General features: G+C 54.0%; 6 protein-coding genes across 6 annotated transcripts; 4 read left to right on the top strand and 2 right to left on the bottom strand.

The window, feature by feature from the left end:
• Positions 1-621: 621 nt before the first annotated feature.
• Positions 622-10,346, top strand: BZA05DRAFT_431451 (uncharacterized protein). Its single transcript, XM_051486190.1, has 7 exons — positions 622-933; positions 988-1,035; positions 1,101-2,562; positions 2,620-7,404; positions 7,464-7,863; positions 7,918-8,985; positions 9,038-10,346. The coding sequence occupies exons 1-7, from the start codon at positions 900-902 to the stop codon at positions 10,076-10,078; spliced, it is 8,838 nt and encodes a 2,945-aa protein (XP_051336604.1). The 5' UTR covers positions 622-899; the 3' UTR covers positions 10,079-10,346.
• A 186-nt stretch (positions 10,347-10,532) lies between these two features.
• Positions 10,533-12,094, bottom strand: BZA05DRAFT_407527 (V-ATPase proteolipid subunit C-like domain-containing protein). The gene is made up of 5 exons (XM_051484636.1): positions 11,945-12,094; positions 11,788-11,800; positions 11,423-11,552; positions 11,207-11,362; positions 10,533-11,156 (listed from the first exon to the last, which is right to left on the bottom strand). Exons 1-5 carry the CDS (start codon positions 11,959-11,961, stop codon positions 10,987-10,989), a joined length of 486 nt encoding a protein of 161 aa, XP_051336605.1. The 5' UTR covers positions 11,962-12,094; the 3' UTR covers positions 10,533-10,986.
• A 109-nt stretch (positions 12,095-12,203) lies between these two features.
• On the bottom strand, positions 12,204-14,462 carry BZA05DRAFT_407528 (Metalloenzyme, LuxS/M16 peptidase-like protein). The gene is made up of 5 exons (XM_051484637.1): positions 14,093-14,462; positions 13,882-14,007; positions 13,661-13,738; positions 12,578-13,603; positions 12,204-12,527 (listed from the first exon to the last, which is right to left on the bottom strand). The coding sequence occupies exons 1-5, from the start codon at positions 14,249-14,251 to the stop codon at positions 12,480-12,482; spliced, it is 1,437 nt and encodes a 478-aa protein (XP_051336606.1). The 5' UTR covers positions 14,252-14,462; the 3' UTR covers positions 12,204-12,479.
• A 139-nt stretch (positions 14,463-14,601) lies between these two features.
• On the top strand, positions 14,602-16,708 carry BZA05DRAFT_407531 (uncharacterized protein). The gene is made up of 6 exons (XM_051484638.1): positions 14,602-14,799; positions 14,893-14,942; positions 15,005-15,073; positions 15,141-15,377; positions 15,439-16,380; positions 16,441-16,708. Exons 1-6 carry the CDS (start codon positions 14,751-14,753, stop codon positions 16,501-16,503), a joined length of 1,410 nt encoding a protein of 469 aa, XP_051336607.1. The 5' UTR covers positions 14,602-14,750; the 3' UTR covers positions 16,504-16,708.
• Positions 16,709-19,130: 2,422 nt separating this feature from the next.
• On the top strand, positions 19,131-20,479 carry BZA05DRAFT_342117 (uncharacterized protein; the record flags this gene model as incomplete). Its single annotated transcript, XM_051481020.1, has 2 exons — positions 19,131-19,402; positions 19,465-20,479. The coding sequence occupies 2 exons, from the start codon at positions 19,131-19,133 to the stop codon at positions 20,477-20,479; spliced, it is 1,287 nt and encodes a 428-aa protein (XP_051336608.1).
• Positions 20,480-23,661: 3,182 nt separating this feature from the next.
• BZA05DRAFT_407545 (endo-1,3(4)-beta-glucanase) lies at positions 23,662-27,265 on the top strand. Its single transcript, XM_051484639.1, has 5 exons — positions 23,662-24,286; positions 24,349-25,498; positions 25,562-25,951; positions 26,011-26,158; positions 26,224-27,265. The coding sequence occupies exons 1-5, from the start codon at positions 23,913-23,915 to the stop codon at positions 26,982-26,984; spliced, it is 2,823 nt and encodes a 940-aa protein (XP_051336609.1). The 5' UTR covers positions 23,662-23,912; the 3' UTR covers positions 26,985-27,265.
• The last annotated feature ends 422 nt before the right edge of the window (positions 27,266-27,687 follow it).

The raw sequence follows: 27,687 nt of genomic DNA on the forward strand, positions 1-27,687 counted from the left end.
GTTTTCGAAGTGTGTCTGATGGGCATGCTGCATGCAGTCGAAGCAAGGTGAAGGGAGAGAAGGGCGAAGGCATGAAGTCGATAATACGATGACGTCTGTGCAAGCTATGTCTACATGGGAGGAAGACGAAGGAACGGATTCCGTCCATGAGGCTTATCCTCGAGTGAGGCCTCTTATAGGTAGGTCCTCAAGGTTCATTTCTCCAGCGGAAGTTGGCTATAGATACCGTATTACAATGAGGTATCTACCAAAAGGCCTGTTAATATAATTCCGCTATTTCGCTGTTTGCGGTCCTTCGAACTGGATGGACCACAGCTGTGCCGGAGTCTTGGAAGGCTGACTACACGGCGCATCAGATCGCCACAAACGCCGCCTAACTAGCCCCGGGAACAGGGCTTGGGAAGTTGCCCATAATTTAGGCGAAGAACGAGGGGCGGGTCGTTGTGTATCTTCTGCCTGCTGTGAGCTCTGTAAGAATTGACGGACAAGTTTCTGGCCGCCGTAGGAATTCGTATGTACAAAGTTTAATCGGGTTGCGACGAAGACTACCAGTGACCCGACAGGTGTGCGTTTTCTTGGCTGTGCAACCTTTGAGAGCACTCACAAGCGAACGCGTTCTCCCGTACATATCCGTGTGTCCATCTAATTCGAAATTCAAATCTTTCGCGAACCCCACTACCTCACCTCATCTCACCTTACCATCTGGCCTCTGCTCGCCAGCGACCCCAAACTCGTGCGAACCCTCAGTCGGTCAAATCACATACAATCACTTGGTCAAAACCCATCTTTGTCCCGAGAGATCAGAACCGCGCAAGACCGTCGCACTGCGTTCACACATGTTGAACTGAGTGCTCGAGCTTCACGAACCTAAAACTCCGACGGAGAGCTCTACTGCCAGCATGGTCTCTGAATATAAGCTCCTTGAGATATGTGGTTCGCGCCCTCGGTCTTGATCCTCGAAGGCGGCTCTGCTGACCACTTTGGCAGACAAGATACAGGCGAACAAGATCAACGAGCGATTAGGCGGCCTCAATGGTAACCGCTGCTTTCCGCATGGGCTGGCGAGGGATGAGCGGATCTAACACTGTGTGCGTGTCCAGAGCTCAAGCAACTCTTCTCACGGGAGCAGACTCCCAAAAACCTCAACGACAAAGCATTCCACCGACTACTGGAGGCCATCTTCCGTGCCACGATCATCGAGCGGACCCTCTACATCAAGCAGTCCAAGACAGCTCGAGGAGCGTCGGGAACTCGTCTGACGCTATGCGGGTCCGTCCTGCGGTCGACGGTCGAACTGGGCCGCGAGCAGTTCAAGGTCAAAACTGTGCGCGCGGTCTATCGGCATATCATGGATACTCTGCCGGCGAATGAGGAACTCTGCGAGCCGATTAGCATAGACTACACCAAGTCTCTGCGGATGATACTTCAGTATGCGCCGCATACGGAGCATCTGATGGCTGAAGCATGGGAGGCTCTGGCTAAATATTGCTGTGATCACGTCAATAAACAGCTGGGCATAGTGGAAGAGGCGGATGGAGAGGAGGAGGAGGAGGAAGACGAAGCACGAGAGTTGGAAGTCCGGAGCTCGCGACGAGGCTCACGAGCTTCCGTGCCACGTGACTCACTGACATCATCCTCAGGCAGGAGAAATCCCGCGGCACAAGCGTTTGAGTCCACCGGCCGGCTTCCTATGGCTTTCACAGCCAGACTCACCCACGTGAGCGAGGAGCTGTTGATGTGTCTTCAATACCTGCTCTCAGCACCCAATGCACCGATACTTCCCAATGTGCAAATGCTCTCCACTACACTGCTTGGGTTTCTGAAGTCGCAACAGACATCGACCCGCGCACATCAACACGTATTCTCGTCGATAAACCACGTGTTGAACGTTGTCACCGCGAATGATCTGGGGATAACAACCAAGATATGCAACGACATCGTCCCTATCATCAGTCGGCTATGGGATACCAAGTCACCGGGTCTGCGGGATGAAATGATCGTTACATTCATGCACTGTCAACCTCATATCAGAGTAGAGATCCGCGTCACTCCGAAAGAAAACCCTCTCAGGGTCGCTGTCGAAAATCTCTTCGAGTCCCTCTGCAGCGAGTACATCGCTCGGTCCGATCGTGAAATCTTACAGCTTGACTATGTGGTCTTTCCCTCACCGGCCAGCGCATCCCATAGTACCAGCCCGCTCCGTCTGCGGGCTGTCGCACTGACCAACATCGACCATGATCCACGCTTAGAGCAGACCTGGATGGTACCAAGTCTCATCGCCACGATGGTGGAGATGCTTGATATCTCGGGCAGTACGAGTAAAAAGACTGCCGACGGAGCCCCAAAGAGGCAAAGGATTTACGACCGCTCCGCGGAGATGATGAGATACGTGCGCTCCATGAATGCACCGCGGAAGTTCTTGGCCTTGCAGGTGATGTCGTTCCTGGCAGATATCAATGGTATCGACGAGGAGGAGTTTCCGTCAATCATACAGGATCTAAACGGAGCTTGCTCGGACGACAATCCCCTCATCATCGCTTGGGCTTTGATTGCGATCGGCAGGTAATTGTTCAGTCCGTGCATGTGTGATCCGGGGAACCTACTAACGACGTTCTGCAGTTGTGCCTTCCTGAGATGCGCACCGGAAGAGGTATACGCGCCGACCTGGCTTCAGGTATGGCGGCTATGTGCTCGCCATGCGACAAACCAATCCACCTGTCGAGTTGCATGCCATATCATGCGGATCTTGATCAGCCGGGAGTTGATTGCATATCCCAGCATCTTGAAGGACGTGGACAACACGCTGCAAGCGATAGATATTAGTGGGCCGGCGATTCTTTGCGATTCGGCGTTGGCCCTGTGGTCGTTGATCCTCGAGAAGCGGAACTCAACTGTGCACACTGCCCAGTACCATGCAGGGGAGCGGCTGTTCCAGTGGTTCTGCTCGAAGTGGCGACCAGCTCAGGAAGGCCTGGACAAGAGTGGTGCTATTGTATATTCTCAGAATACCGCGGCAGTGAATGTCATCAACTTTTTGTTGGTTTGCTGTGGCCTCGATCCTCTGAAAATCGATCCATACCCAATCCAAATCTGTGGTCCTATCGGCCAAGCTTGCATCCGGATCGCTCGATATCGCGGGCTCCACAATATGCTCCTGCATGTCGAAGAGAGCACCGACGATGCACAATTGGAAGGCTCCAGTTTCGGCCCCGGCAGCGCCGGCAAGCCGCATACCGACCTGCAAAAGCAGATGATCGCATTTCTGCTCCGGCAGATGGAGACGGTCGGCGACAAATGGGCCGAGATCTGCAGTCAAAAGCAGGGCGTCAACAGTGTCGTCATGCAGAACTTCGTTGGTACCATCCTTACGGCTAGTATTCTTTGCGCGAAGCTCTCGTACTCCAGCAGTGTTCTGGAAGAGAAATTGCGCGAATCAGTGTATGTCAGTTTAGGCGACTATCTGGTCAGCGACGAGTGCTCGCTGAAGCAGATTGATGGATTGCTCTTCGAGATTCAAGCCTTGCTCCCAAAAGCTTCGCGGATGGTCGGGTCGCCTGGTAGATTCGAGCACAATCTCGAGGGCGTCACGGCAAGCCTAATTGTTCAGATTTCCGACGTACTCGAAGGCAAGGAGAAAGCAGCAATTTCGTTTCGAGATTCGGGCGAGAAGGATGCAATGGACATCGATCATGACGACTTCGGCTTCCCTAGTGGTCGGATGGAGGAAGAGAAGAAGATTGGATTGCTTCGGGAAGACGTGGAGGCAGCATGCTCGGAGGAATCGTTCAGGTCCACAACGTCGGCGCAACTTGCACTTTGCTCGATGTTGCTCAAGAATCCGGAACAGCCGGAAGAAGTGTGTGGCCAGTTCGCTTCCTACCTCAAGGAGATCCCGACACACAAACTGGTCATGATACGCTCCTTCGTCAGAGATTTCGTGTTTGCGGCGAGTGACGTGCTACGCGACAACGACGCGGCTAATATCTGCGAACATATCGCGCACGAGCTTCTCGCACCGTACCTTCTGGAGAGGTGTGAGATCAGTTCACTACTCACAATGGACATCATAACTGCGCTGGCAAATAAGTGGAGCGTCGGCAGTGGACCGGCGGATATCACCGAGACTTGCGAACAAGTCTACGATCATGTCATCAAGACAGGGCTGGACAAGAAGGTCACTTCGCATGCGATACGAATCGGCATCGCGGATCTTCTGGAGCGGATTCTGCATGTTAATCCGAACTTTGGGAAAGATGATCCACAGCCTCCTTTGGAGTTGTTTATCGGCCTTCTCAAGGATTCGGACAGTCGCGTCATCTACTTTGTGTCGCAGAAGCTACATACCCTGTTTAAGATCTTTGGCGAGTCCGCTCATTTGAAGCTTACCGAAGATATCGAGGCGGCACTCCCTTCAGCCAAGGACTGGGTCGAAGGCTTGGCTATTCGAGTATATGCTCTGGGGCTTGTGGGGCTGGTCAGCTTGTCAAACATATCGCGGATCGTTTACAGGATCTTCGAGACCGGACAACTGCCGCAAGCCTCGCTTTATGCAGCAAATTCATTGCTGACCATTGCCAAAGCTTTCGGATTTGAATCCCAACGCCAACTGTTCAAACTGTTTAGCGTTCAATTGCTTTATACCTGGACGGAGCACTACGAACTCGATAATTTTCCATCCGAGGTCTTTGGGTATGGATCTCTAACAGAGATGTGCGAGGATGTTCCCGATGAACTCATCGCTCAGTTGTTGGTGAGGGACCGCGATGAACAGGCCGAGGCAGTGGCGCAGCGAAATGGGAAGTCGCTGAGTGAGTTGTTGGTCCCGTCTTTTGCCAAAGTCGTTGCGTACTGCATGGCGTGGGCTGTACGTTATCCGCCTCAAGCACCAGCGGAGGGAGAAGCACCAAGGCCGCCTCTGATCGCTCGGATACGGGCTATACTGGGTGATGGACAGTACCGTACGCTTTTCATCACCCAGTTTCCACTTATCATCTCAAACCTATACGAGCTGATGCAGGAGGATGGAACCTCGGAGAAACTCTTGTCCAGGGATGTAAAACTGGCCAATGTTGCCGCGGCCATGAAGGACCTCATTGCTGAGGGCTATTCGGAAAGGAAGTTGGCCCATCAGCTTCCACCACGATTTAGTACTCGCGTCATCCTCAATACCATTCCTCATGCCTGCGATATCTGTGGTATCAACGACAGTAACGAGCTCTGGCACGCCTCTATGGTAACCTATATAGCGCGGAGGCTTTTCGATACATTGCATCCAGCCCGCGGGCCTGTGCATGCCTGTGGCGTCCTTCGGAACATCAGATTGTTGGTCTGCCTAGCGGGAAATACGGCTCACGAAGGATACCAGCTTCAGATGCTGATTCATGGACTGAAAACTTACATCGTGGATATCGCCTGCGCAGAGGATGTTGTTGGTATCATCCGGTATCTTTTGATCAAAGGTAACGGCTATCTGTCGAAGAAGCCTTCTTTCGTTATCGCCACCTTCCTTTCCATAATGGCAGACATCAAGGAGTTCATGCAGAAGAACTTCGACACGCTGGAAGAGCAGACTCGTACTACTCTCTCCGTCGTACGGAAGTTCCGGACATGGTTCGCAGATCACCTCTCAACGCTGGTGTTTACCAACCTTGACATGGAGCAAAATAGAGCATTCCAGGCGATGGTCCACTCGGCAGTGCAGTTCCGCCGCATCGGAAACGCAGAAAAGGACACCAAGGAGAGCGAGCTCATCCGGCTACTCCTTGACGACGACATGGCTGGTGATGCAAAGCTGATGGACGATGCCTCTCGAGAGTTGGCATTTTCGCTCTTCTGTGGCAACTTCCAGCGGCCCGGAGACTTCAGGGACGACATATTCGGCTCCGATCAGGTTTCGTTCGATCGGTCGAAATCTATGCTGGAAATTTGCAGACATTCGTCCGTCGGCGACGGGTTCCTGCTGTGGTCGGCGAGAGTCCTGGGACGTGCTTATGCTGCCACAGGACAGCTGCATAATGAATGGACGCATGAGATGACGTTTGAGGATCCGAACAAAAACGTTTTGCCGAGGGCTAATGCCGTCATCAAAGATTATGATCTGACGGCAAGAATTGGAATTTTGCGGAGACTCAGGGACTTGCTTTTCTCGAATGATAAAGTGGTTGCTGGAGTGGCGGAACGTGCCCTCTCACAGATAGTTCGGGAAGAGAGCCACCGTGGAGAATCCGATACTTACTTGCACGTCTTGGAGAATCATGAATATAAAGCTCTCCAGATCTATGTGCCCGTTTCGGAAAACTTGACGCCCCAATCTCTAGCACCGTTCAGGAAGATCGAGACACCCGTCCCGGTGTGGCTCAAGGATTTGACAGTGGCCATGTGCACCAACATGCGCGAATCGCCGGTCATCAACGGCCTAATCCGAGTTCTCCGGGAAGTGAAAGGAGTAGCGGCAGAGCTGTTTCCCTGCATCACGCAGGTCCTGCTTGCTCGCGACCATCTGGCAAAGAAGGGATTGCGAGAAGATTTATCCAGCGTTTTCCGCGAGTGCTTCAAGAACCATACCGAAAAAACCGTTGCGCACAACACCGTTCTGATCAAAACCATTCTCTACCTCAGGTCGCGGCCGAGGGATGGAGAAACTACGGCTTCCGATAGAGACTTCTGGTTAGAAGTCGATTTCCTCGAGGCGGCGAAGGCGGCGTGCGCCTGCAAGATGTTTAAGACCGCTTTGCTGTTCACGGAGATTCATAATTTTCACACTAAGATGGACATTCCTCCGGAGTTGCTACTCGAGATCTTTCAGAATGTCGACGATCCCGATTCTTTCTATGGCGTTAACCAGGAATATAACCTGAGGACGGTGCTGCATAACTTTGAGTATGAGGGCAACGGTTGGAAGAGTTTGTCGCTTCGAGCCGCCAATCTTGAGAGCGGCATTCGTCAGGGCCAGATAGCGGAGCCAGAAACCCTGGGAGTAGTCGATGCCTTTAACACCCTGGGCATGAATGGACTCTCGCACTCGTTCCTCCAGGAAGGAGCCCGCGCAACCACATCCGCCAGAGCGGTAGATAACATCTACCGTTCGGCCTGGAAATTAGAGCAATGGGACTTACCATGTCCTACCGGCTGCAACACCAGATCCACGCCCATCTTCCGAGCTCTGCAGTCTCTCAACAACACTGTGGATGCAAGGCCGACTGCGGAACACACGGATCCGCACTTCCTGGGAGTCATGAAGCAAATGATCTCCGCTACCCAAACAAACCACACGCTCGGCGAGAATATGAGAACACTGGCCATGTTGACGGAGATGGAGGAGGTGCTTGCGTCCGCGGACCGGAAGCAACTGACCGAAGCCTGGGATAGGCAGCAGGGTAGGAGTGCATGGATGGATACTGGAAGGTACGGAATTTGGTTTTTTTGACTCTCTGAGTGCTCGTGTGCTAATCATTGATGACCAGGTATGCGGAAGTCGAAGAGATGATGGCAATGCGACAAGCAACCTTCGGTTCGCTGGCCAAGCGGATGCACCTACGGATGCGCTCCGGCACGGACGTCATAGGCGAGAAGAACGCCAGGAAAATGGAGGCGAAAACACTGATTAGTTGCTGCAAGATGGCACGCAAGCATGAAATCCTTCAGCACGCCATCTCTGCTGCCACGCAACTGGAAAACCTCGTGCAGCCGTGTAAGGATGCGGGCTTGGACATCAGTGGGGTAGCTGCTCTCCAGGCGGCCAACGTTCTGTGGCTGGATGGGCATGCCGTGGCATCAATTCATATGCTTTCTGCACTGGAACAAGATACGAACGCAACTTCGCAGAGTATTGAGGTCGGTAGGGCCAAACTATTGGCGATACTGGTAAGACAACCCGTGTATGTGATGCGTGTTGAATATCGCTGATTTTTCTCTCAGGGTAGTCGGATCTCCGAAGCACGGCTCGAGAAGCCTGACAAAATCATGAGTCGGTACCTCGAGAATGCAATCATCGAGCTCAACCACAAGGAGACTGGATCCGAAGCTGGTCGCGTATTTCACTTGTTTGCAACTTTCTGCGACCAGCAGCTGCAAAACCCAAACAACATCGAGGACTACGAACGTGCACTCAAGTTGAAACGAGACAAGGAGGGTGAAGTCAACCAGCTGGCCCAGATGATGCACTCATCTGCTAACAAGAACGCGGTCATCCGCGAGAACGTCAAGGCTAAATCGTGGTTGGCACTGGACGAGGAGGAGTACTCTCACCTTCGGAACAACCGCGATGCGTTCCTGGAGAAGAGTGTGGCCAATTACTTGAAGTGCTTGATTGCGTGTGACGACTTCGACCACGATGCCGTCCGATTCTCAGCACTGTGGCTGGCACACTGGGACGAGGATAGGGTCAACAGGGTGGCTACGGATGTCGAAAACGTTCCTACAAGGAAGCTGGTACCGCTGATCAACCAGCTTTCGTCCCGACTGCAGTCGGAGAAGGGCGCTCATTCGATTCATCCGTTCCAGAGCCTCCTGCTGAGACTCATCATTCGGATGTGCCAACAGCACCCGTACCATGGAATCTATCAAATTCTTGCGATCTCAAAGACTCGCACCAAGGATGAAGCTTCTATCTCCAGACAGCGAGCTGCACTGCAGGTTACTAAGTACCTTAAGAGCGGCAACACGAAGAATGCCATGTATGCCCTGGAAACTACAACGAAGGTGTACGACAAGCTCGCGCATGCCACGGGGCCTCAGAAGTTGGCCAAGGGAAGGTCGATTACGCTCAAGGATCTGATTCCAGATTGCCGGAAGGTGTTTGAGAGGGATATCGGAACATACAATATTCCACCACCAACCATGCACATCGCGATCAGGGCGGATTGCGATTACTCTTCGCTGCCAATTATTACGAGATTCAATCCCCTGGTGGTTCTAGCTTCGGGTGTAAGCATGCCCAAGATCATCAAGTGCGAGGCTTCAGATGGAAATGTCTTCAAGCAACTGGTAAGTGCCTGCACAGTCTCTCGCTGCTTACGAGTTAACTAACAGTATGTAGGTCAAAGGTGGTCAGGACGATTTACGACAAGACGCCATCATGGAACAGGTGTTCGAACAAGTCAGTATTTTGCTACGGAAGTGGCGCATGACTCGACAGCGCGACCTCAAAATCCGCTCCTACATGGTGATCCCACTCACCGCCACAAGTGGCATCATCGAGTTCGTCGCCAACACAATCCCGCTTCTCGAATACCTCTTCCCAGCACATACAAAATACTTCCCCAATGCCTGGGCCCCGTCCAAAGCCCGCAAAGTCATCTCGGACGCCCAGAACCGTTCCAGGACCGAGCGCGTACGGGCATACCGGCTCGCTGCGGAAAACTTCCCCCCAGTCCTGCACTTCTTCTTTATGCACGAGTTCGAAGGGCCCGATCTCTGGTTCGCCTCGCGCCTTGCATACACGCGCAGCACAGCGGCGATCTCGATTCTCGGCCACATTCTCGGCCTCGGCGATCGCCACGGCCACAACATCCTCCTTGACAGGAAGACCGGCGAGGTTATCCATATCGATCTCGGTGTGGCATTCGAGCAGGGCCGTGTTTTGCCCGTTCCCGAGGTGGTCCCGTTCCGCCTTACAAGAGACATTGTCAGCGGCTTTGGGATCACGGGCACGGAGGGAGTATTCCGCCGGTGTTGCGAGTACACGCTCGAGGTCCTGCGCAACGAGTCGTACAGCATTACCACCGTGCTCGACGTGTTGAAGTACGATCCGCTATACAGCTGGTCGCTCTCTCCCCTGCGGATGAAACGGATCCAGGACCACTCGCTCGAACAGAAGGAGCAGGAACGCCTCGAGGAGGAGGAACACGCCGCAAAAGAGAAGGCGCGCGTAAGGCGCCAGGATTCGGACGGGAAAGAGGCCGACGAGAAGAAGAAGAAGCTCCAGGCTGAGGCTGAGGCTGAGAGGGCCCTCACGGTCGTCTCGAAGAAACTCTCCAAGACCCTGAGTGTTTCGGCCACGGTTAACGAGTTGATCCAGCAGGCCGCCGATGCGAAAAATCTTGCTGTGCTCTATTCCGGTTGGGGCGCTTACGCGTGATCCACGAGGGAGACCTCCCTGAGGGGGTGGGAGTGGATGAGCTGGAGTAGGGCGTTGGGAGTTTTCTTTGGCTTGGACTTTGTATTTTTGCGTTTGGGGATGAAAATGCGGGAACTGGGGGTGGCGGGCGTTTGTATCTAAAGTAGGTAGAGGATTTATGGGAAACGAAAGGAAAATGCGGTGATCATGTTCTGCGAGGTCTACACATAGTTAAGGTGAATAGGAATTCAGTGTTCTCAGAATGAATGAGCGCGAGTGATATCGTGGGGGCTTTGGAGGTTGTGAATTCTCATTCTATCAGCCTGCTTTCGCCGTCCGTCATAACTACAGCTAGCTTGATTATAGTAGTTCCAAGTGGAGGGAAGGACTAGCCTGAATAGTGGCGGGGGCGTAACTGATGGGTCTCTGGGAAGGGCCATTTCAACAAGGCTGCGCATGCTACATAATCCTCAGGATCCGAAGTCAAACCGACGAGCAGCTAGAGCTCTATTACGAGCGACCCATTCACTAGTGAGAACACCTCAGCAAAGGCTCAGTGTGCAGCTCCGCCAGTTCACCACTTCACTTCACCACTTCATCACTTCACCAGGAAATGCACAAGCAATTCCAGATATCGATATCGCGAAAGGACCAAACACAAGGACAACACAGCATAGCAAACATATAACATGGAGCAATTACCAAAAGCAAGCAAGCGCGCATAAAACTTCTACCACTGTCCCGTTCATCACACAAAAAGAACTAAGATACACTGTTATGAAAAAACCCGTGTCCCTTACTTATGGTATACTTTCTTCCCCACCCCCCATTACGATGCCGTTCGATTTCCGCTGTTGATCCGCCCTGTCTGCTCTTGAGCACCAAGTGCTGAGATCTTGTCGACAGTAGAGACGGGCGTTTCGAGGCGTTTAGCAGATGGCATCGGTGGTGGCCTTGGCGTTCATGAGAAGTGCGACGATAAGACCGTAAAGACCCAGGACTTCGGCGAAAATGAGGATCAAGATCATGCCGACGAAGAGTCTAGGCTGCTGAGCGGTTCCACGGACACCGGCGTCACCGACGATTCCGATGGCAAAACCTGGATTTTTTGTTAGTAAACAAACGGTACGCGTGTGGCGCAAAACATACCAGCAGCCAAACCGGCCAGACCGACGGACAGACCAGCACCCAACTGAATGAAACCGGTGTAGAGGGGAAGCTGCTGCTTCAGGCCCGAGGAGACGAGCACCGACACGACCAGACCGTAAATAGCAATAATACCAGCCATAATGACGGGAATAATGTCTGTGGTGATTCGTCAGCATGTTTGCTTCTTTTCGTCCACAGAAAAGCAAGGCGCCATACTCTTGACGATCAGATCAGGTCGGAGGACACCCATAGAGCAGATACCGACACCGGACTTGGCGGTTCCGTACGAAGCGCCGAAGCAGGTGAAGACGATAGCTGCAGTGCAGCCCATTGCGCCGAAAAAGGGCTGGTAAAATAAAACACACCCGTCAGCCACCTGAAATCGAATACCGAAACGTGAATAGCATTTGAACGATCGAGTAGGTTCGGTCGTTCGTGCGAACGATAGCTTGGTGTTGTCGTTACGTAGCCCGGAATGCTTCGCGTCCTTTTCCGTTTGTTGCTTGGCGGCAACTCTCGATGACGACGGGTTCGCTGGAAGGACGGAAGGAAGGAAAACGCGGAGCAGAATTTTAACATACCGCATAGACGGGACTGAAGGAAAAAAAGCACACGAGTCAGCACGTAAATTCTTCTTTAAACGACACATCGTCCTCATCGCTTTCCGCAGGTGCTAGGGGCGAGGGAAGATGGGCGAATGACGCGGTCGCAGTGGAATGACGAGCGAGAGCTGCTTACCAGAGTTCAGAAGACATTGTGAATGTAGATGAGAGGAAGCGAAGTGAGGCTGTTAAAGGTCGGCTGGTGAAGCGGCGGCTTTGGAGATGTACGAGTGAGCTGAAGCTGAAGTGGTGAGTGTTGCTTGATTGTCTGGGTGTGTTGGAGATGCACTCGGTAGGAGGTTGGATTCCTTGGCTGCGGCGGGTTTAGGCACTTGCGAGTGGCTTGGTGTAATTACCCGGCCATCATCTGTCATCAGGAGAACACTCATCCAATCCCAAAACACGAGGTATCGACGATCTACAACAACCCCCACGCATCCCAGCCAAACACACCTCTGCCATCTTTGGTAGGAGAATGTTGCCGAGAGGATGGATATAGAGGTACTGTACATCATTGAATATTCTTTGAATAGATATGCAAAAAAGCAAGGCGGCTCGATTCTTTTTGAAACCCCATGGTACACCCATCATCTATTCTGCCTTCCCCACTTCCCACTGGTTGACCCTGTAATTCTTCACCCCGCTCACCTCTCTCATAACTACCAATACGCTTAGAAGTTTCGGCTAGTGTCGTTGCGGATACGGTTGTAGTCGAGCAGCTATTAAACATGTTAGTCGTGCTCGAAATGATCTGCGATGCAGTACTTACACCCTCGATGCTTCCCACAGCACTGATGGCAACATCCTGATCCCAAATCCTTCGCTGGGCAAACGCCATAACGTCCTTTTCGGTGATGGCACCGACCACACGCTCGATTTCAGCCGGGCTCATTCTTCGGCCGGTAGTGACGATCTGTCGTCCGATGTCCTCAGCAATGGCAGTGGTTCCGTCAAGGCTCAACAACAGCGAAGCCTTGAGCTGGGCCTTAGCACGCTCAACCTCAGCTTCGGTGACGATCTGCGCCATGCGGTTCCATTCACGGAGAGTAAAGTGGACCAGGTCGTCAATGTTGGTGAGGTTGTCGGTGACCATGTAGGCTCCCCACAGACCAACGTCAGAGTACGAGGTGCTGAAGCTCATGAACGAGTTGGCAAGCTGGTGCTGGTGGAGCACAGACGAGAGCTTGCTGCCGAGGTGGGGGGCGTTACCCATGGCGCGGTCGAAGTTACCGATGATAGCCTGAGCGACCAGAGCGGTGAAGTAGTCGGGGTCCTTCCAGCTGACACCCTCAACAGCGATGGCAATGTGGGCGGTGGGGATGGTATCGTCACGCATGCGGACCTCGGAACCGATGAACTCAGGCTTAGGTCCACGCGATGTTCCGAGGGTCAGGGGGCTGTCGGATGACTTCAGGTTGCCGAAGTTCTTCTCGGCGAGCTCAACGAGTTGCTCGTGGGGGATTCCTCCAGCACCGACAAGGACCATGCGGTCGGCCTTGTAGTTGGTGGAGATGTAGTTCTGGAGGTCGGCCTTCTTGATCGACAGGATGTTCTCCTTGGGGCCGAGGATGGTGCGGCCGAGAGACTGTCCCTGAAAGGCAGTGGCATGCAAGTGGTCGAAGACGACCTCCTCCAGCTGCTTATCAACCTCCTCCTGCTCCCGGAGGATAACATCACGCTCGCGCTCAATGGCGGACTCCTCGAGCTTCGAGTTCTGCAGGATGTCGGCCAGGATTTCAACCGACTTTCCAACATCATCCTTGAAGGACTTTGCGTAGTAAACAGTGTTCTCTCGCTAGAATAGTCGTTAATCCCGAGGATAAAACGTCGTGTGTGTAGCTGGGCCAATTACCGATGTGTAGGCGTTCAAATGTCCACCCATGTTCTCGATCTCGAGTTCCAACTGCTGCTGCGAGCGCTTGTTGGTGCCCTACGAGTGAATCTCGTGTTAATGCAGATTCTCTGACCCCCACCAACCCCACACCACCATCACCACAACCACCGGCGCCACGATCATCGTAATAACCTCCGCCGGCGCAACCGTGTCCATCCATCTGTCCGGAGTTGTCTCACCTTGAAAGCCAAGTGCTCCAAAAAGTGTGCGGTTCCGTTGGAGGCATCGGTCTCGGCCCGGCTTCCGGCGTCAATGAACACACCGACGGTGGCGGTCTGCGCATATGGCGAGTGCTCGGTAGCGATCTGAACCCCGGGAGTCTCCCGTCAGTACCCGATGCAATCAATTCTTTACCCCGCATAGCTGGGTATCGTTCTTAGCCATCCATACCGTCAGTCCATTCTTAAGGGTGGTCGACTGGGTGGTGTGGACGTTGGCCGCCGTGGGTGTCGCCAGAGACCTCGTCAACGTGGTGGGGAATTTTCTGTTGAATGCATTTCGTCGCAGGGTGGCAGAAAGAGTGTTCCGGGCGACACGAGCGGCTGCCATTGTTGTTTCGACAACGAGTGGGGGAGGGGAGAGCGAGGGAGCGGGTGGGTTTCTGGTGGGAAAAGGTGTTTGGCGGATTGCGATAGTACGGGAAAATGAGGAACAAGAACCGGCGATGCTTCGACGGTTCACTCGGCGTTTCTGCTGAGTGGTGGTGGTGCTCACGAGTTACGCAGTGGGGGTAGATTTCAGCACATGAGTAATTCCCTCGCTTGTACTCTTATTGGACGAGAGGCTGAGGTGTGGCGTGATGCGTGTGGCGCTCATCGGAAGCCGCTAGTTATGTGGCGGTACGGTGGGGCTCAAGCTTGAGGCTCGGCCGCCATGCTTGGAGCTATCACTCAACTCAACCCAAGTTACTGCTCGACACCATCACGACAACACCGTCTATCCATCAAGCCATCAACATCATCACCATCCCGCCCGTCGGTATACATACCACACTACGCACCCTCTACCACCACCCTCTACACCCTCTTCACACACACCCACCTTCACAATGGCTGAGGGAAGCGCAGAGAGAGAGGTTCTCAAGGCGGAGAAGGATTGTATGTTCCCCACCACCGCGGGGTATCTCAAGCGAACTTGGGACGGAAAAACGCGCACCATGAGAGAGGGAATACTAACCCAGTGCAATGCAGTTTCGCCGCAGCTGGACAAGGAGCTCCCAGATATCGTTGCTCTTGCTAAGGCACCGCCCGCCCATTCTCCAGTTCTTACGGACGACAGCTAACGGCCGGCGGTGCGGTGCAGTCAGGTGGCGGTTTAAACCTTCCCCAAGCCATCGAGAAACTCATGATGCTCGAGAAACAAACCCGCCAGGTCCGCCCACTGATAACTTTACGCGATCGTTCTCCGGCGCGCGGACGCTAATATGCGCACTACCTAGGCTTCCGATTTACCATCCACCACCCGAATACTCGAGACGATCGTTACATTGTGCAAGGAGTCGGGTGACTGGAATCTCATGAATGAGAATGTCCAAATTCTGTCGAAGAAGCATGGACAGCTCAAGATTGCGATTACGAAGATGGTGCAGCTCGTGATGACATTCTTGCCCGAGACCCCCAACATCGAAACCAAGCTGGCGGTTATCGATACTCTACGGGTGGTGACGGAAGGAAAGGTCGGTGGTGTCATCAGAATGAGCGATATTGGGTGGACGGGTGGGTGTTAACTGTGGGCAGATATTTGTTGAAGTCGAGAGAGCTCGCATCACGCGAGAACTGTCCAACATCAAGAAGTCGCAAGGCAATCTCGGCGAAGCAAAGAACGTTCTTTGTGAGCTGCAGGTGGAAACTTTCGGTTCGATGGACAGAAAAGAGAAGACGGACTTTATTCTTCTACAGGTCGGCCTTTGCATCGAACACGGTGATTACGGTCAGGCCTTGATCCTGTCTCGCAAGATCTCGACCAAGTGGTTCACTACCGAACCCAGCAAAAAGGACCAGGAGATCATGGAGTTGAAGCTGCGCTTCTACGAGCAACAGATTCAACTCTCCAAGCAGGACAGCAAGTATCTAGATGCGTGCAAGAACTACAGGGCCATCCTCGACACTCCCAGCATCATGGCGGACGATGAGAAGCTCAAAGTTATACTGGAGAGGATCATCTACTATGTCATCCTTGCCCCATATGACAACGAGCAATCCGACCTACTGCACCGCATCCACGCAGACCCCAACCTCCTCCGCCTCGTCCCGCAGCAAGACGAACTCCTCAAGAGCTTCACCATTATCGAGCTAATGCCGTGGTCACGCGTGGCGCAACGGTTCGAGACGATGCTGCGCGCTACCGAGGTCTTCGGCGTCGACGACCCCAAGGGCCCCAAACGCTGGGAAGATCTCCGCAAGCGTGTGATCGAGCACAACGTTCGTGTGGTTGGCAAGTACTACACCCGGATCACCATGGACCGATTGAAGTCACTGCTGGATCTGGACGAGGATGAGACCGAGACATATCTGTCGAAGCTGGTGTGTGAGAAGACCGTCAACGCGAAGATCGACCGGCCGGCGAGAATCATCACTTTCGGACAAGCCAGAGATGCGGACGACGTGTTGAACGAGTGGAGTGGGAACATGAAGAGTCTTCTAGGTCTGCTCGAGAGAGTTGACCATCTCATCACAAAGGTACGTCTCCCGCGCGCTGCACTACGGATCTAGAGGAGTGCTGACTAACGGGCTGTACAGGAGGAGATGATGGCCAACATCGCGCCGAAGATCAAGAGTAAGGGCAAAGGAGTAGGAAAATAATCTAGATGCTGCAACTCTTTAGCGAATGAAAGTGACCACTTTGTAAAATAATTGGGAGCATGGTCGAGGTTTTTCCTTCTTCGGGCTGGTTCAATCAATTGAGACGTTGATTTGGACTGTTGTGTCCTGGTCACTGTCCGCCTGCTAAGGCCCTGTTCGTCTCACGATTATGTCGTTATTTGCGGACCTATCATGGAACGGCCGGTTCCCCTGTCCACATACTACTATCCATCACCTCAGCGAAGTATCCACAATCCTCAGCGGCAACTCAGCGGAAAGTTCTCCCTACCGGCAACCCAGCGAACAATTATCCCTACCGGCAATCCTCAGCGGCAACTCCACAGTCGGCCGACATGGACTCCTCTTTAAGTTCACTCTCCGTCACGGTATGGAGGAAAAAAGCCTGCTTGTATGCCATAGCCCGCGTCGACTAGATAGTAGCAACCGGGTGGATGTGTTCAGAGATCAGCTGCCAATGCCAAATGTCGAAAGTGGCATTTGGAGAACTTCGAAAACACGCGAGAAATTCTCCGAATGCCACTTTCGACATTTGGCGTTGGTAGCTGGCCTCTGAACACTGAACACATGGTTGCTACTATCTAGTCAACGCGGGGTGTGGTATACAAGCAGGCTTTCTTCCTTCATACCGTGGTGGAGGTGGTGGAGAGAGAACTGTCCGCTGAGTTGCCGGTAGGGGGAACTGTCCGCTGAGTTGCCGCTGAGGATTGTGGATACTTCGCTGAGGTGATGGATAGTAGTATGTGGACAGGGGAACCGGCCACTCCATGATAGGTCCGGAAATAGCGACATAATCGTGAGACGAACAGAATCTGGTGCGGTTTGCTTCGTGTGTGCCAGAACTCTAGATACCACTAGGGAGGTACCCAGACACCTCAACGTGACACGGCTCGGAGGAAACTCTGGTGATGGCCCGGTTATATTGCGGTGTCCCTTCAGTACCTACATTAGGATCCGAGGTCAATAATCAACCTCGTCGGGTAGTGTTAAAAGTCAAACGGCGAATACCCTCGTTAAGTTAGATGTGGCCGTGTGGCAAATGACGCTCTACCAATAACACCCGCGGGGAGGTGACACTCAGACGGTTTAAATACCGGTCCACTCTCCCCATACATCAATGAAGACGGGAAGATAATACATCAATACATCAATAAGCCAGGCCAAGCAAGCCCTCCACGACGGACCACAAATTATACACGCCAGGTTCACCGCCGCTCCCTCCCAGCTCAGCGCTGGTCAAATTTCTACGGCACAGATTTCCCCACGTCCTACCGTATCACAGTTGTATTCACATGATCCGAAGGTCCGAGTCAGACGATACCACGGTTCCATTCTACAGACGCTATGGCCGTGGTTAAACGGAATACTTACCTCGCTCGAGCTGGCTCCCCATCCAAGAAGAAGTCATCAGAAACCTCGGTGATCGGAAGTCCCGGCACTACTTGGGCCGTCACGCCGCCATTCACGTCCCCAAGGTTCACGGATATATGCAGAAAGGCATCACGGATATGGAGGAATGCATGCTGGCCGATAGAAACGGCAGACAGAGGCTGCGTGCGCCGACTTCTCCCGAACGGCCACAGGAAGAAGAGAATCATGTTTCGGCGGCATCACCAAGGTACAACCCGTGGTTCGATAGTGTCGTCTTGGGTTCTATGAAGAAAGCGGCCTCGGTGATCCAGTGGCAGATTCGGACGGGTGGGATCTGAATACAGCGTGCAAAAACACATGGAAAACCGGAAAGCGTAGGCTCCTCACCGTGGAAAGGAACCGCGGGACAGCGAGTGGACGTCGATTTTGATGCGCTGCAGCCTCAGGCCTGAAGCTGATGAACACAAGCCGAGGATGCAGTAGTACAGGGCTTTTCGTGTGGCCCACGGCTTTTCTTTCCACCGATTCTGTATGCATATATACATACTCCCGTGGCCGAGAGCTAGGCTCGATGTTCCTCGGAGTGCGGAGTCGAAACCGGTTCCAGCTGGCGGGGTAGGATAAGCGAACTATCTATGACGGCTGTTGGGAATGCAGGATCATTCGGAGTTACATTCAGATGAATCCGCCACTGCAATAGTAGTCGGTGCCATGAGTATCATACGACGAGGTGCGAGGGGAGAGTAGATATCTGGCAGCTAGAAACCTTCCGCCCTCTAAGAGAGAAACCTGAATGAAAACGAAAGTGCATCCCACCCAAAAACTGGTCCCATCCAGCCTGACGCCATTTCGGCTTGATAGAGCATGCATAGCATTTGGCGAATTGTCCTTTCGATTTCATTTTCTCGTGTTTATGACTCCATGGCGCAGAACATACAGTACGCACCCACACACCACCGCCGTCAAGCACAGTCCATGCCTATCCCGGTCGTTGCTTACCTTACCTGCCCCCCCTTGCTCTATCGCTAGCCCAAGCACCGTCGCAGATCGATAGCCAATCCCCACGCGATCCCCACTGTCGTCCATCTACTCTGCGCACCGCGAACATCGCCGTCATTAGCTACCACCATATAACACAACCCTTCCTCCACTGCGAATCGCATTCCGCCTCCCTTCCCTCCACCATGACCCTCGGGAGAAAAGCGGACGACCGTATGATCTCAGTGCTCGAAACAACCATGTCGGGTCTCACCTTCACCAAAGACGCCACCGGCCTGGTGCGCATACAGGATGAGAATGGCGATGTACCCGACAATGTCGAGCCCGCTTCAATCCTAGAATTGACGCCGCCACCGACCCCCACAAGAGATGGAAAGCTTGGCACGGCGAATATTATTCCTATGGAGATCCTCTGTCTCATACTGGAATTTGTCAACCCGAAGAGACAGGATGTGTTCGCAGCTACCTCCAAGGTTTCGCGGCTGTGGTATCATGCTAGCGCACCGTTTCTGTCAGCCCTCCCCGCACTCTCAAGCTTATTGTGCTTGTATGCTGACGGTGGATCTTGTATAGCTATCGCTGCCCTAAGATCACCGGGAATAACTACCTCAAGTTCGCTGCCATCATCTCGCCGTCCAGCACTCTCATCAAGCCATCATCCCTCGGCTCTCTCGTGAAGCGTCTCGACCTTTCAGCTCTGGTATATCAAGGCCGCCCCTCCCTCAACGCGCGCCTGCTGCGTCGCGTTCAAGCCAATCTCGAAGAATTCGTCGCCCCACAGACTACCTTCGGCTACAACTGCATCGTAGCTCTCGGTCACCTCCAAAAGCTGCGCCTCCTCGACCTCTCCCTCATCAGCCAGTCCGTCAACCTCGATGATCTCTTCCAGCACATCGGGGATCTCCCGAACCTGCGCACCCTTAACTTCCCACGTTCCTCCGTCCTTGCGCAACCGCAGACCCGCTTCCTCTGGCCCAAGCGGCTAGAGAGTTTCTCTCTCAGTGGAGCGATTCTAGACTACTTCCTCCACGAGACGCAGCTCCCCGAGACGCTCCACGAACTGCACATCTCGCACTGCCCATTCACGCGCAGCGGCAGCGTAATCCGGCTAGCCGCGGCGCTCTCGCTGCAACTCACGAGCTTGAGCATAACCTACCCGATGCCCTGCCTCGCCTTCAACGCACTCGACAACATTCTGAACATGTGCCCGCACCTCACGTACCTCCTCATCGCCGTCGACTACATTTCCAACCACTTCTTCGACTTCGGGCTCGGCCACCCACTGAAGCGGCTCGACCTCGACTCCAGCGGCAATCCCGGGGTCGAACACAAAGTCTCACCCAACGACGTCTTCATCGCCGTGGCCGAAGACCGCCTTCCCGACCTCCGCATCGTCCGTGTCTCCCGCCTCCTAAAGTGGGTCGTCCGCGAAAAGGGCGACGTCGACGATCTCGTCGATATGCTCGAGGCGAAAGCGCGCGAGGCTACAGCCGCCCCCGCCGCCGGCGATGATGTTGATGACGATGATGATATCGCCTCCGCTGATGTGGGCGTCTGGGAATTTGGCGATGCAAGGGGAAATGGGTAAGTCCAAAAAAATGCCGTGTGCGTGTCTGTGTGTGGGGGTGGGGGTGGGTGTGTATATGGGGGCGGTGTGGAGGTGGCGGTGGTGGGGGGAGGGGTGCGAAAAAGAGAGGGTGCGTTATTGATGTGAATAGATTTGGAGGCGCACTCACCGGCATGACGTCGGGCGAATGGTGGTGGCTGTCGAGCATAGCACCGAGAGGGCCCGTGTGGCTCAATGGTTTGTTTGCTTCGTAGCGTGGCAGGTGGTAGGTGGTAGAGAGGGCGGCGGTGGTGGAGGTGACGGACGAGTGATGCACGGCGAGGTGAATGGCGTGAATGGCATTTAGATGCGTGGGGGCTATACTACTGTACATATGTATGTGCTTGAGCTTGGGTACAGATTTTTGAGGGCAATGGAGGTGTGGTTGTATGGATACTTTGCTGTGGATGGGGGTTGTGGGTGGAGGTGGGTTGGTCATTGTGAGTGGAGAGGTGGGTTGGCCATTGCGAGTGGAGAGGTGGGTTTGCCTCTCGGGCCGAGTGAGGGACCGAGGGTTTTTGTTATGTTTTGCTTCATCATTTTGTATTCGAAGGGAGAGAGAGAGAGAACATTATATCTCACATGCAGTCTTTCCAGAAACACTCCGTTGGGCACCGCCTGTTTTCGAAGGGTTGGGAGAGAGAGAAAATTAATTTATTTCGCATGCAGCCTTACTACTATAGATTATGGCGAACTTCGAAGGGTTAAACTTGGAGTGAAGAGTGGGTCTGGGTCTGGACGATCGTGGCGAGTGACCGTGTAAGAGGCGTGCACATTCTACACTCTACACCTTGCGAAATAAACTGAAGATCTCTCTCTCTCTCTGCACTCTGCACTCTGCACCCTCCTTACCGCTATGTACGGTACGTTTCACGCGGGAATCATCCCATCGCTCGCGTAGGTACGTATCTCTTCGCAGTTATGCTCGCCGTCTCGTATGTACTTATATACGGTTATTGTGTTTTATGAAGGATGAAGCTGGCAGGCTGATACATTAGGTACATACTTCCAGCCACAACAGTGAGTCAGCGACTTATTCACACTTGGCCGCCATTGACGAACCATAGACTGGTGGTGCGCTGGCTGATACATCATTCTGGCACGGAGTACCTACCTCATACTCCAAGACATATGCAGGCATGAGGCTCTTGTTTCTTTTTCCTCTCAGTTTCATCATTCCGTAAGATGTATGTAGAGTACCTAATCGAACGTTTCCGGCAATCACGGTACTATATTCTTGAGGGTTTTTTTGGTTGTGTTTCTTTATTAATTCGCACGCAACATATCCAGACTAGGTACGGTATGGTGTAGTGTGCATTGTGCACCGTCCACAGTCCAGATACCTGTCTAGATGTACTACATAGTAGCACCCCGCTTCTCCCTCCGGTCCCAGCTCTCCGCTTCTCTCCGTCCTCAGCTATCAGCTCTCCGCCTATCAGTGTCAGACACGGCTTTGATGAGGCGGTGCTTTTGTTTATGTTTTCATCATTCCATAGGTATTCGGTCATGTGCCCAATGCCCATTCACGCCGCACGCCGTACGAGTGGCCGCACGAGTGCGTGTGTGGACATGTACGAATCCAAGATTCCAAGGCTGTAGTACCTAGGTGATGGGCTGTGATTTGCCTACAATATTCCCGATGACTGGGGAGTTCATTATGCTGGAAATGACGCTGATAACTTGGCAATGGAGGGGCGAATGGGAAGAGTGGGAGTGGCGGAGAGTGGGAGGATGGGAGTGGGCGAGAAAGGGAGAATGAAGTGTGTAAGTCATAGGGTGAATGAAGTATAAGCCGTAAGGTGGATGTGCTAATGGGAGAATAAGGTGTGTAAGCCATGAGGTGGATGTGCGAATGGCACTCGGTGGATGCAAGAATTATGAACGAGGGGCTTACTGCTATGTAAGTCGACTACCTATACCCGTACTCTACATAGAATCATTGGTAACAACCTGCGCGATTACGCAGCTTATGTAGATGATGAGCAGCAATTCGTAATTCCTTCCCTTGTAAGTTATGCTCATGGACCTCAGGCCATACGAGAGTGCCCAGAGGCTGACAAGACCATAGCGGCGATCATTGGCTGTTTCCCTCCCTCCCTCCCTCAGGAGTCCTGACCTATGATAAGCGGTAGATCCGGCGATCGATAGACCCCAACCTCACGTACCTCGAGTACATATGTACCTGTATGTGCATTCAGCGCAGGAGGCAGGAGATCCTCATATGCATGCACACAAGACGGACCAGCTTCACGAACCGGCATGCTCTCGCGGCGTCTCGCCTACTGACGCGGCCCCGCAGGTAGGGTGAAGGGTGAGCTGGGACTCGGACTGCCCACGCGGCCAGCCCAGCGCCCTCCCATCACCATCATCATCAATGGCGTGGGGGTATATAGTTCCGGAAACGCTACTCGGCATCCTGTTTCAGTGCAAGCCCATCCATCGATGCAGTGTGGACGCCTCGCGGATGCATCGTGGCCGTCCGTCTCTCCTTAGTTACGCATGCAGGACGACGAAGGAAAGAAAATGCGCAGAGGAGGGATTTCGGATGGATGGGCGGACACTACGAAAGTGGGCACTCACTTGCCTGTGTGAGCGCTGCAGTGAGCGGGCCTGTTTCTCCCTATATCTCGCGTGCGCAGTCGTCGGGATTCGGGAATAGCAGCACGCTACATAGCGGTCATGCAGGTACCGACTCGGGACTGGTCTAGAAGTGCTTCTTTTTTGCTCAAGGGCTCGGCTTCTTTCCCATGGCATGATGGATATCGCTCGTTCCGCCCAGGCTTTTTCCAGCTGAATCCCCCCCCATCCCCGAGTTGTGTAGGATTCCTACCAGGGGCCCGGGTAGGAAGGAGAACAGTCGGAGCGAAGACTAGCCTCGAAAAGAGCTGACGTGCAAGCGACTTCGGATACGACCCATGTCGGTAGCCAATCATGCTCGAGGCGAGGGCGTCAACCAACGTGGGTGGGACGGACGGACGCAGCCCAAGCCTAGGTGAGTTCGTTCGGTCGTGCTCAGTTTGACGCTGGATGTGGTTATGGCTCTTTTGTTTTTGTGGCGTCTTTCCGAGAAGAAGATGAAGAGGACGAAGAAAGGAAGACGAAAGCACTGACTTGTGCCCCCTATGCAGGTCTCAGAATACCTACCCCCCCCCCCCCCCCCACCCCTCCGGCCCACGCTGCCGGCGGATGGCTTCTTATATATATGGCCTAGATGGCCGGCCGTTGGTTCTCGACTTGGTGTTCACGATATCGCTCTGTCTGTCTTCACCTTTGAGCCATCGTGCTCGTCCTGTCATTCATTGACCGAGAGACTGTTTGATTGTACTCTCACACGCTCTTTGCGATATTCATCACTCATTATTTATCCCACCACATTCATTTTTTGTTTAACTTCTAGTTCTGATATTCACCCAACATGAGGGTTTCCACCGTCTTTCCCTTGTTCCTTTCGATCTCCATATGGGGTTCGCATGTGCTGGCCCTGCCTGCTCCGCAGCAGCAGCAGGACGACGAGTCAACAGGTTCGAGCTCTATTGCGAGATTCACCACCGAGTCACTCCGTCCAGTCCCCAGCAGCACTCTTGACTCGAGCCCGAGCCCTGGCAGCACTGTTGACGCGAGCCCGAGCCCCACGACAACGTCGACTGTAGAGATGGAAGAGCACGTACAGGAGGGCGGTCTGGCCGGACAGCCTGAGCCCGATGTCACCCCAGTGATCCTAGAGGCGCCGTCTTCGACCGATCCTGTCCCCGTGGAGACCATCACGAGTGCAGACTCGAAGGTGCAGATGTAGGTTTCCTCCTTCTATGTCAAGTACTTGTGTAGTGGAATAGATGTTGACACGCATCAAGTCCCGAAGCTCCTACCGCCACCCCTGATGTCCGTGTTCTGGGCTTCGTCAACACTGAGCTCGACACTCGCGGAAATCCCAACGTGGAGCCCTTCCCCACCGAGGACCCAAGGACTCAGGGCAAGTTCGATAGTTCTGCCACCAGGGTGGCGCCGGCGGTTACATACACCCGGCCCGCCACCATCGTTGCGCCTGTTGCGCCTGTTGCAAAGCGAGAGGCGGAGGCGGACCACATGAACTTCCTTCCGGTCCGACAGACCGTTACGAATATTTTCGGACCCATTGCGACTACAGCCCCGCCGGCGCTGTTTTCTCGTCGGACCAATCACCCCATCCCGCTGCCGCCGATGAGTGATGGGTCCACCGGTCCCGTCCAGACCAACAAGTTCTTCGCCAACATGATGCTCGGAGGCCGCAACAACCCCGTCTTCACCTATCCCTACGAGGTGTGGTGGAGCAACCAGCTCGACGCCCCCTGGGGACTCGGAATCGACCACCGCGAGCCCGAGCAGCGCCAATTCGGCCCTACGGAAGCTCCCTCGGGAGCCGTCCGCTGGTACGCCTCGCCCATCTGGATCCGGTCCATCCAGCTCGGAGCAACGGAGTTCAATCACCAGAGCTCGAGCATGGAGATGGCGAACCTCAAAACCCAGAGCGCGGATCTCACCTTCTTTGCGGACTCGTCGGTGTCCAGGACTACCGCCAAGATGGAGGTGACGCTGTGCCAGGGAATGGGCTTCATCAGTTCGACTGTTACGAACCTCACGCCGGTGCTCGACACTGCCGTCTGGGTCCGCACCCTCACCAAGGTCGAGAACTACAGGCTCGACGCCACCAAGTACCTAATCACCCTTGAGAACGACTCCGTGTGGGCGCTCTATGCGTTCTCGAGTTCGCTTCTGCCCACTTTGACTCCGCTGGATCTTGTGGTCATCAACAATGGCCACATCGAGGCCAGTGGAAAGTTCAGTGGATTGATCCAGATCGTCAAGCTGTCCAAGACCACCACCGTGGACCCTGCGGTGGAGACCGCGTACGACAACGCCGCGGGATCGTACTGCAAGTCCGTTGATCTTGCGGGATCGGTCGCTGGTAGCACTGGAAGCTATCAGTTCAACTACCAGAGGCAGGGACCCGGCACATCCGAGCTGGTTCGTCACACCGATATCCCATTACCACCAGCCAGCCTCCTTTGCTAACACAGCCGTGTACAGTTGATGTTTGCTCTCCCCCACCACGTCAAATCCTTCGAGTCCACCACGACCGCCAAACTCGTGTCCGCGGTGAAGCTGCAAAGCCCCGCCAAGGGCGTCATGACCGCCGTAGTATCAGACCAGTGGCGTCTCCGCGAGGTGGGAATTCCCAACACCATAGGCTGGCTCCCCGTACGCACGGGCGGCGCCGCCACCTGGTCGGCCGCCAACCTCAACCGTCTCTCCACTGTGGCCAAGTCGGAGCTCACCCAGGACTTTGCAAATGTGACGAATCTCGACACCATGTACTTCGCCGGAAAGCCCATGGCCAAGTATGCGTTCATGTGTCTTACCATGAGCGAGATCCTGAAGGATGTGCCACTGACTAGGCAGTGTCAGATTAAGTTGAAGGTAAACATAGATGAATTCCTGTTCTGCTGGAAAGGTGCTGATGTGTTCCAACTTTCAAGGCGGCCTTCGCTCGTTTCGCAAATAACACCCAGATCAACAAACTGGTGTACGATACTAAGTGGAAGGGCGTGGTTACGGATGCCATCTACAAGACCGGCGATCCACAGGTCGAGTTTGGCGCAGGCGTGTACAACGACCACCATTTCCGTGCGTAATCCCCCACTGCAGTCCCTCGAATCTCCGCAACCAACTAACCCCATCCCCGAATGCAGACTACGGCTACTTCATCCAAGCAGCGGCGATCATCGCCTACCTGGAGAACAAGCACTTCGACCTCAAGAACCACAACTGGATCCGGCTCAACGGGCCCTGGGTGAACACACTGATCCGGGATGTGGCCAATCCGTCCTCCCTCGACCCGCACTTCCCCGTCTCCCGCTCTTTCGACTGGTTCCACGGGCACTCGTGGGCCAAGGGTCTCTTCGAGTCATGGGACGGCAAAGACGAGGAGTCCTCGTCGGAAGACTACAACTTTGCGTACGCGATGAAGCTGTGGGGCAACGTAGTTGGCGATGCCGCCATGGAGGCGCGCGGGAACTTGATGCTGGCGATCATGAAGAACAGCATGAACGAGTACATGCTGCTGTCGTCGGGGAACACGAACCATCCCGCAAACTTCGTCGGCAACAAGCTCTCCGGCATCCTCTTCGAGAATAAGGTTGAGCACACGACGTACTTTGGTCACCTGCCGCAGTATATACATGGTGTGCATATGCTCCCGCTCACCGCTATTTCGCCGTATATCCGTGGTCAGACGTTCGTCACCGAGGAGTGGAATCTCTACTTTCGTGGGAAGACGGGCGCCATCGATGATGGCTGGAAGGGCATTCTCTATGCGAACCTCGCGCTCATCGATGCGAAGGGCACGTTTGCGTTCTTTAATAGCACCGGCTGGAAGGCGAAGTGGCTCGATGGGGGGGCGTCGAGGTCGTGGTATATGGCGTTCTCGGGGTCGCTCGGCGGTGCTGCGTAGAAGAGGAGGGGTTGAGTTCGATAGTTGTCTTTTTTGGATGTTTTTATTTTGGGATGGTTTCCTCGGCTGCGAAGTAGTAACGAGAGCTGGTTGATTCTGGTTATGAAGTATGCACATACATACATTCTGGTTGCATTTCTGTATGTACCTACTTTGCTATGACCGTGGAAGTAATTGTGTTGCGATATCACTTTGAATCCGGATCGTATGGCGAAGATCGTATGGCGCAGATCCGAGGTCGGCGAGTGTGATGCGTATGCAATAACGGGAGTGCCGCCGCCCCCCCAAGCTCCCACCATGCCCGAGTCCGACGGCAAGGCGCAGAACGCCAGTGGTTATGCACTTACGTTCACGTACGGTATGTAGTGACCAATCTCGAGCAGACCTCGCCTCGCCTCGCCTCGCCGCCCTGACGCTACCATCCGAGCCCCCCGCCCCGCACGTGGCGGACAGCAGCCGCATGAGACTCTATGTATCCAGCCGTCCTCGTCATGCGGCGCAACTCGCTTCGGTCGAGGGAGCTTCTTGGCGGTACATAAGAAGTACCGTATGCAGATTTCGTTCCAGTGGAGTAGAGTACATGCGGTGCATTTCGGTAGGTTTCTGGGGTAAACTATCTAGCGAGCGAGTGGATGGCATCTGTGGGAGGTGAAGTGAAGCTCGTGTAGAATGGCCGTTCGGAGGGAAGCTGAGCCTCCTTAGG

The sequence above is a fragment of the Tricharina praecox genome (assembly GCF_024521635.1).
Source record: "Tricharina praecox strain CBS 144465 chromosome Unknown BZA05scaffold_25, whole genome shotgun sequence".
Taxonomy (NCBI): Eukaryota; Fungi; Ascomycota; class Pezizomycetes; order Pezizales; family Pyronemataceae; genus Tricharina; species Tricharina praecox.

Coding starts and splice junctions, on each gene's coding strand:
- BZA05DRAFT_407545 (XM_051484639.1), top strand. CDS start 23,913: ATGAGGGTTTCCACCGTCTTTCCCTTGTTCCTTTCGATCTCCATATGG. Junction 24,287..24,348: donor GCAGACTCGAAGGTGCAGAT/GTAGGTTTCCTC, acceptor ACACGCATCAAG/TCCCGAAGCTCCTACCGCCA. Junction 25,499..25,561: donor GACCCGGCACATCCGAGCTG/GTTCGTCACACC, acceptor AGCCGTGTACAG/TTGATGTTTGCTCTCCCCCA.
- BZA05DRAFT_407531 (XM_051484638.1), top strand. CDS start 14,751: ATGGCTGAGGGAAGCGCAGAGAGAGAGGTTCTCAAGGCGGAGAAGGAT. Junction 14,943..15,004: donor ATATCGTTGCTCTTGCTAAG/GCACCGCCCGCC, acceptor GGTGCGGTGCAG/TCAGGTGGCGGTTTAAACCT. Junction 15,074..15,140: donor TCGAGAAACAAACCCGCCAG/GTCCGCCCACTG, acceptor CGCACTACCTAG/GCTTCCGATTTACCATCCAC.
- BZA05DRAFT_431451 (XM_051486190.1), top strand. CDS start 900: ATGGTCTCTGAATATAAGCTCCTTGAGATATGTG. Junction 1,036..1,100: donor GCGATTAGGCGGCCTCAATG/GTAACCGCTGCT, acceptor GTGCGTGTCCAG/AGCTCAAGCAACTCTTCTCA. Junction 8,986..9,037: donor GAAATGTCTTCAAGCAACTG/GTAAGTGCCTGC, acceptor AACAGTATGTAG/GTCAAAGGTGGTCAGGACGA.
- BZA05DRAFT_407528 (XM_051484637.1), bottom strand. CDS start 14,251: ATGGCAGCCGCTCGTGTCGCCCGGAACACTCTTTCTGCCACCCTGCGA. Junction 13,739..13,881: donor TGGAGCACTTGGCTTTCAAG/GTGAGACAACTC, acceptor ATTCACTCGTAG/GGCACCAACAAGCGCTCGCA. Junction 13,604..13,660: donor ATTTGAACGCCTACACATCG/GTAATTGGCCCA, acceptor CGACTATTCTAG/CGAGAGAACACTGTTTACTA.
- BZA05DRAFT_407527 (XM_051484636.1), bottom strand. Junction 11,363..11,422: donor ACCTGATCTGATCGTCAAGA/GTATGGCGCCTT, acceptor GAATCACCACAG/ACATTATTCCCGTCATTATG. Junction 11,157..11,206: donor TCTGGCCGGTTTGGCTGCTG/GTATGTTTTGCG, acceptor CAAAAAATCCAG/GTTTTGCCATCGGAATCGTC.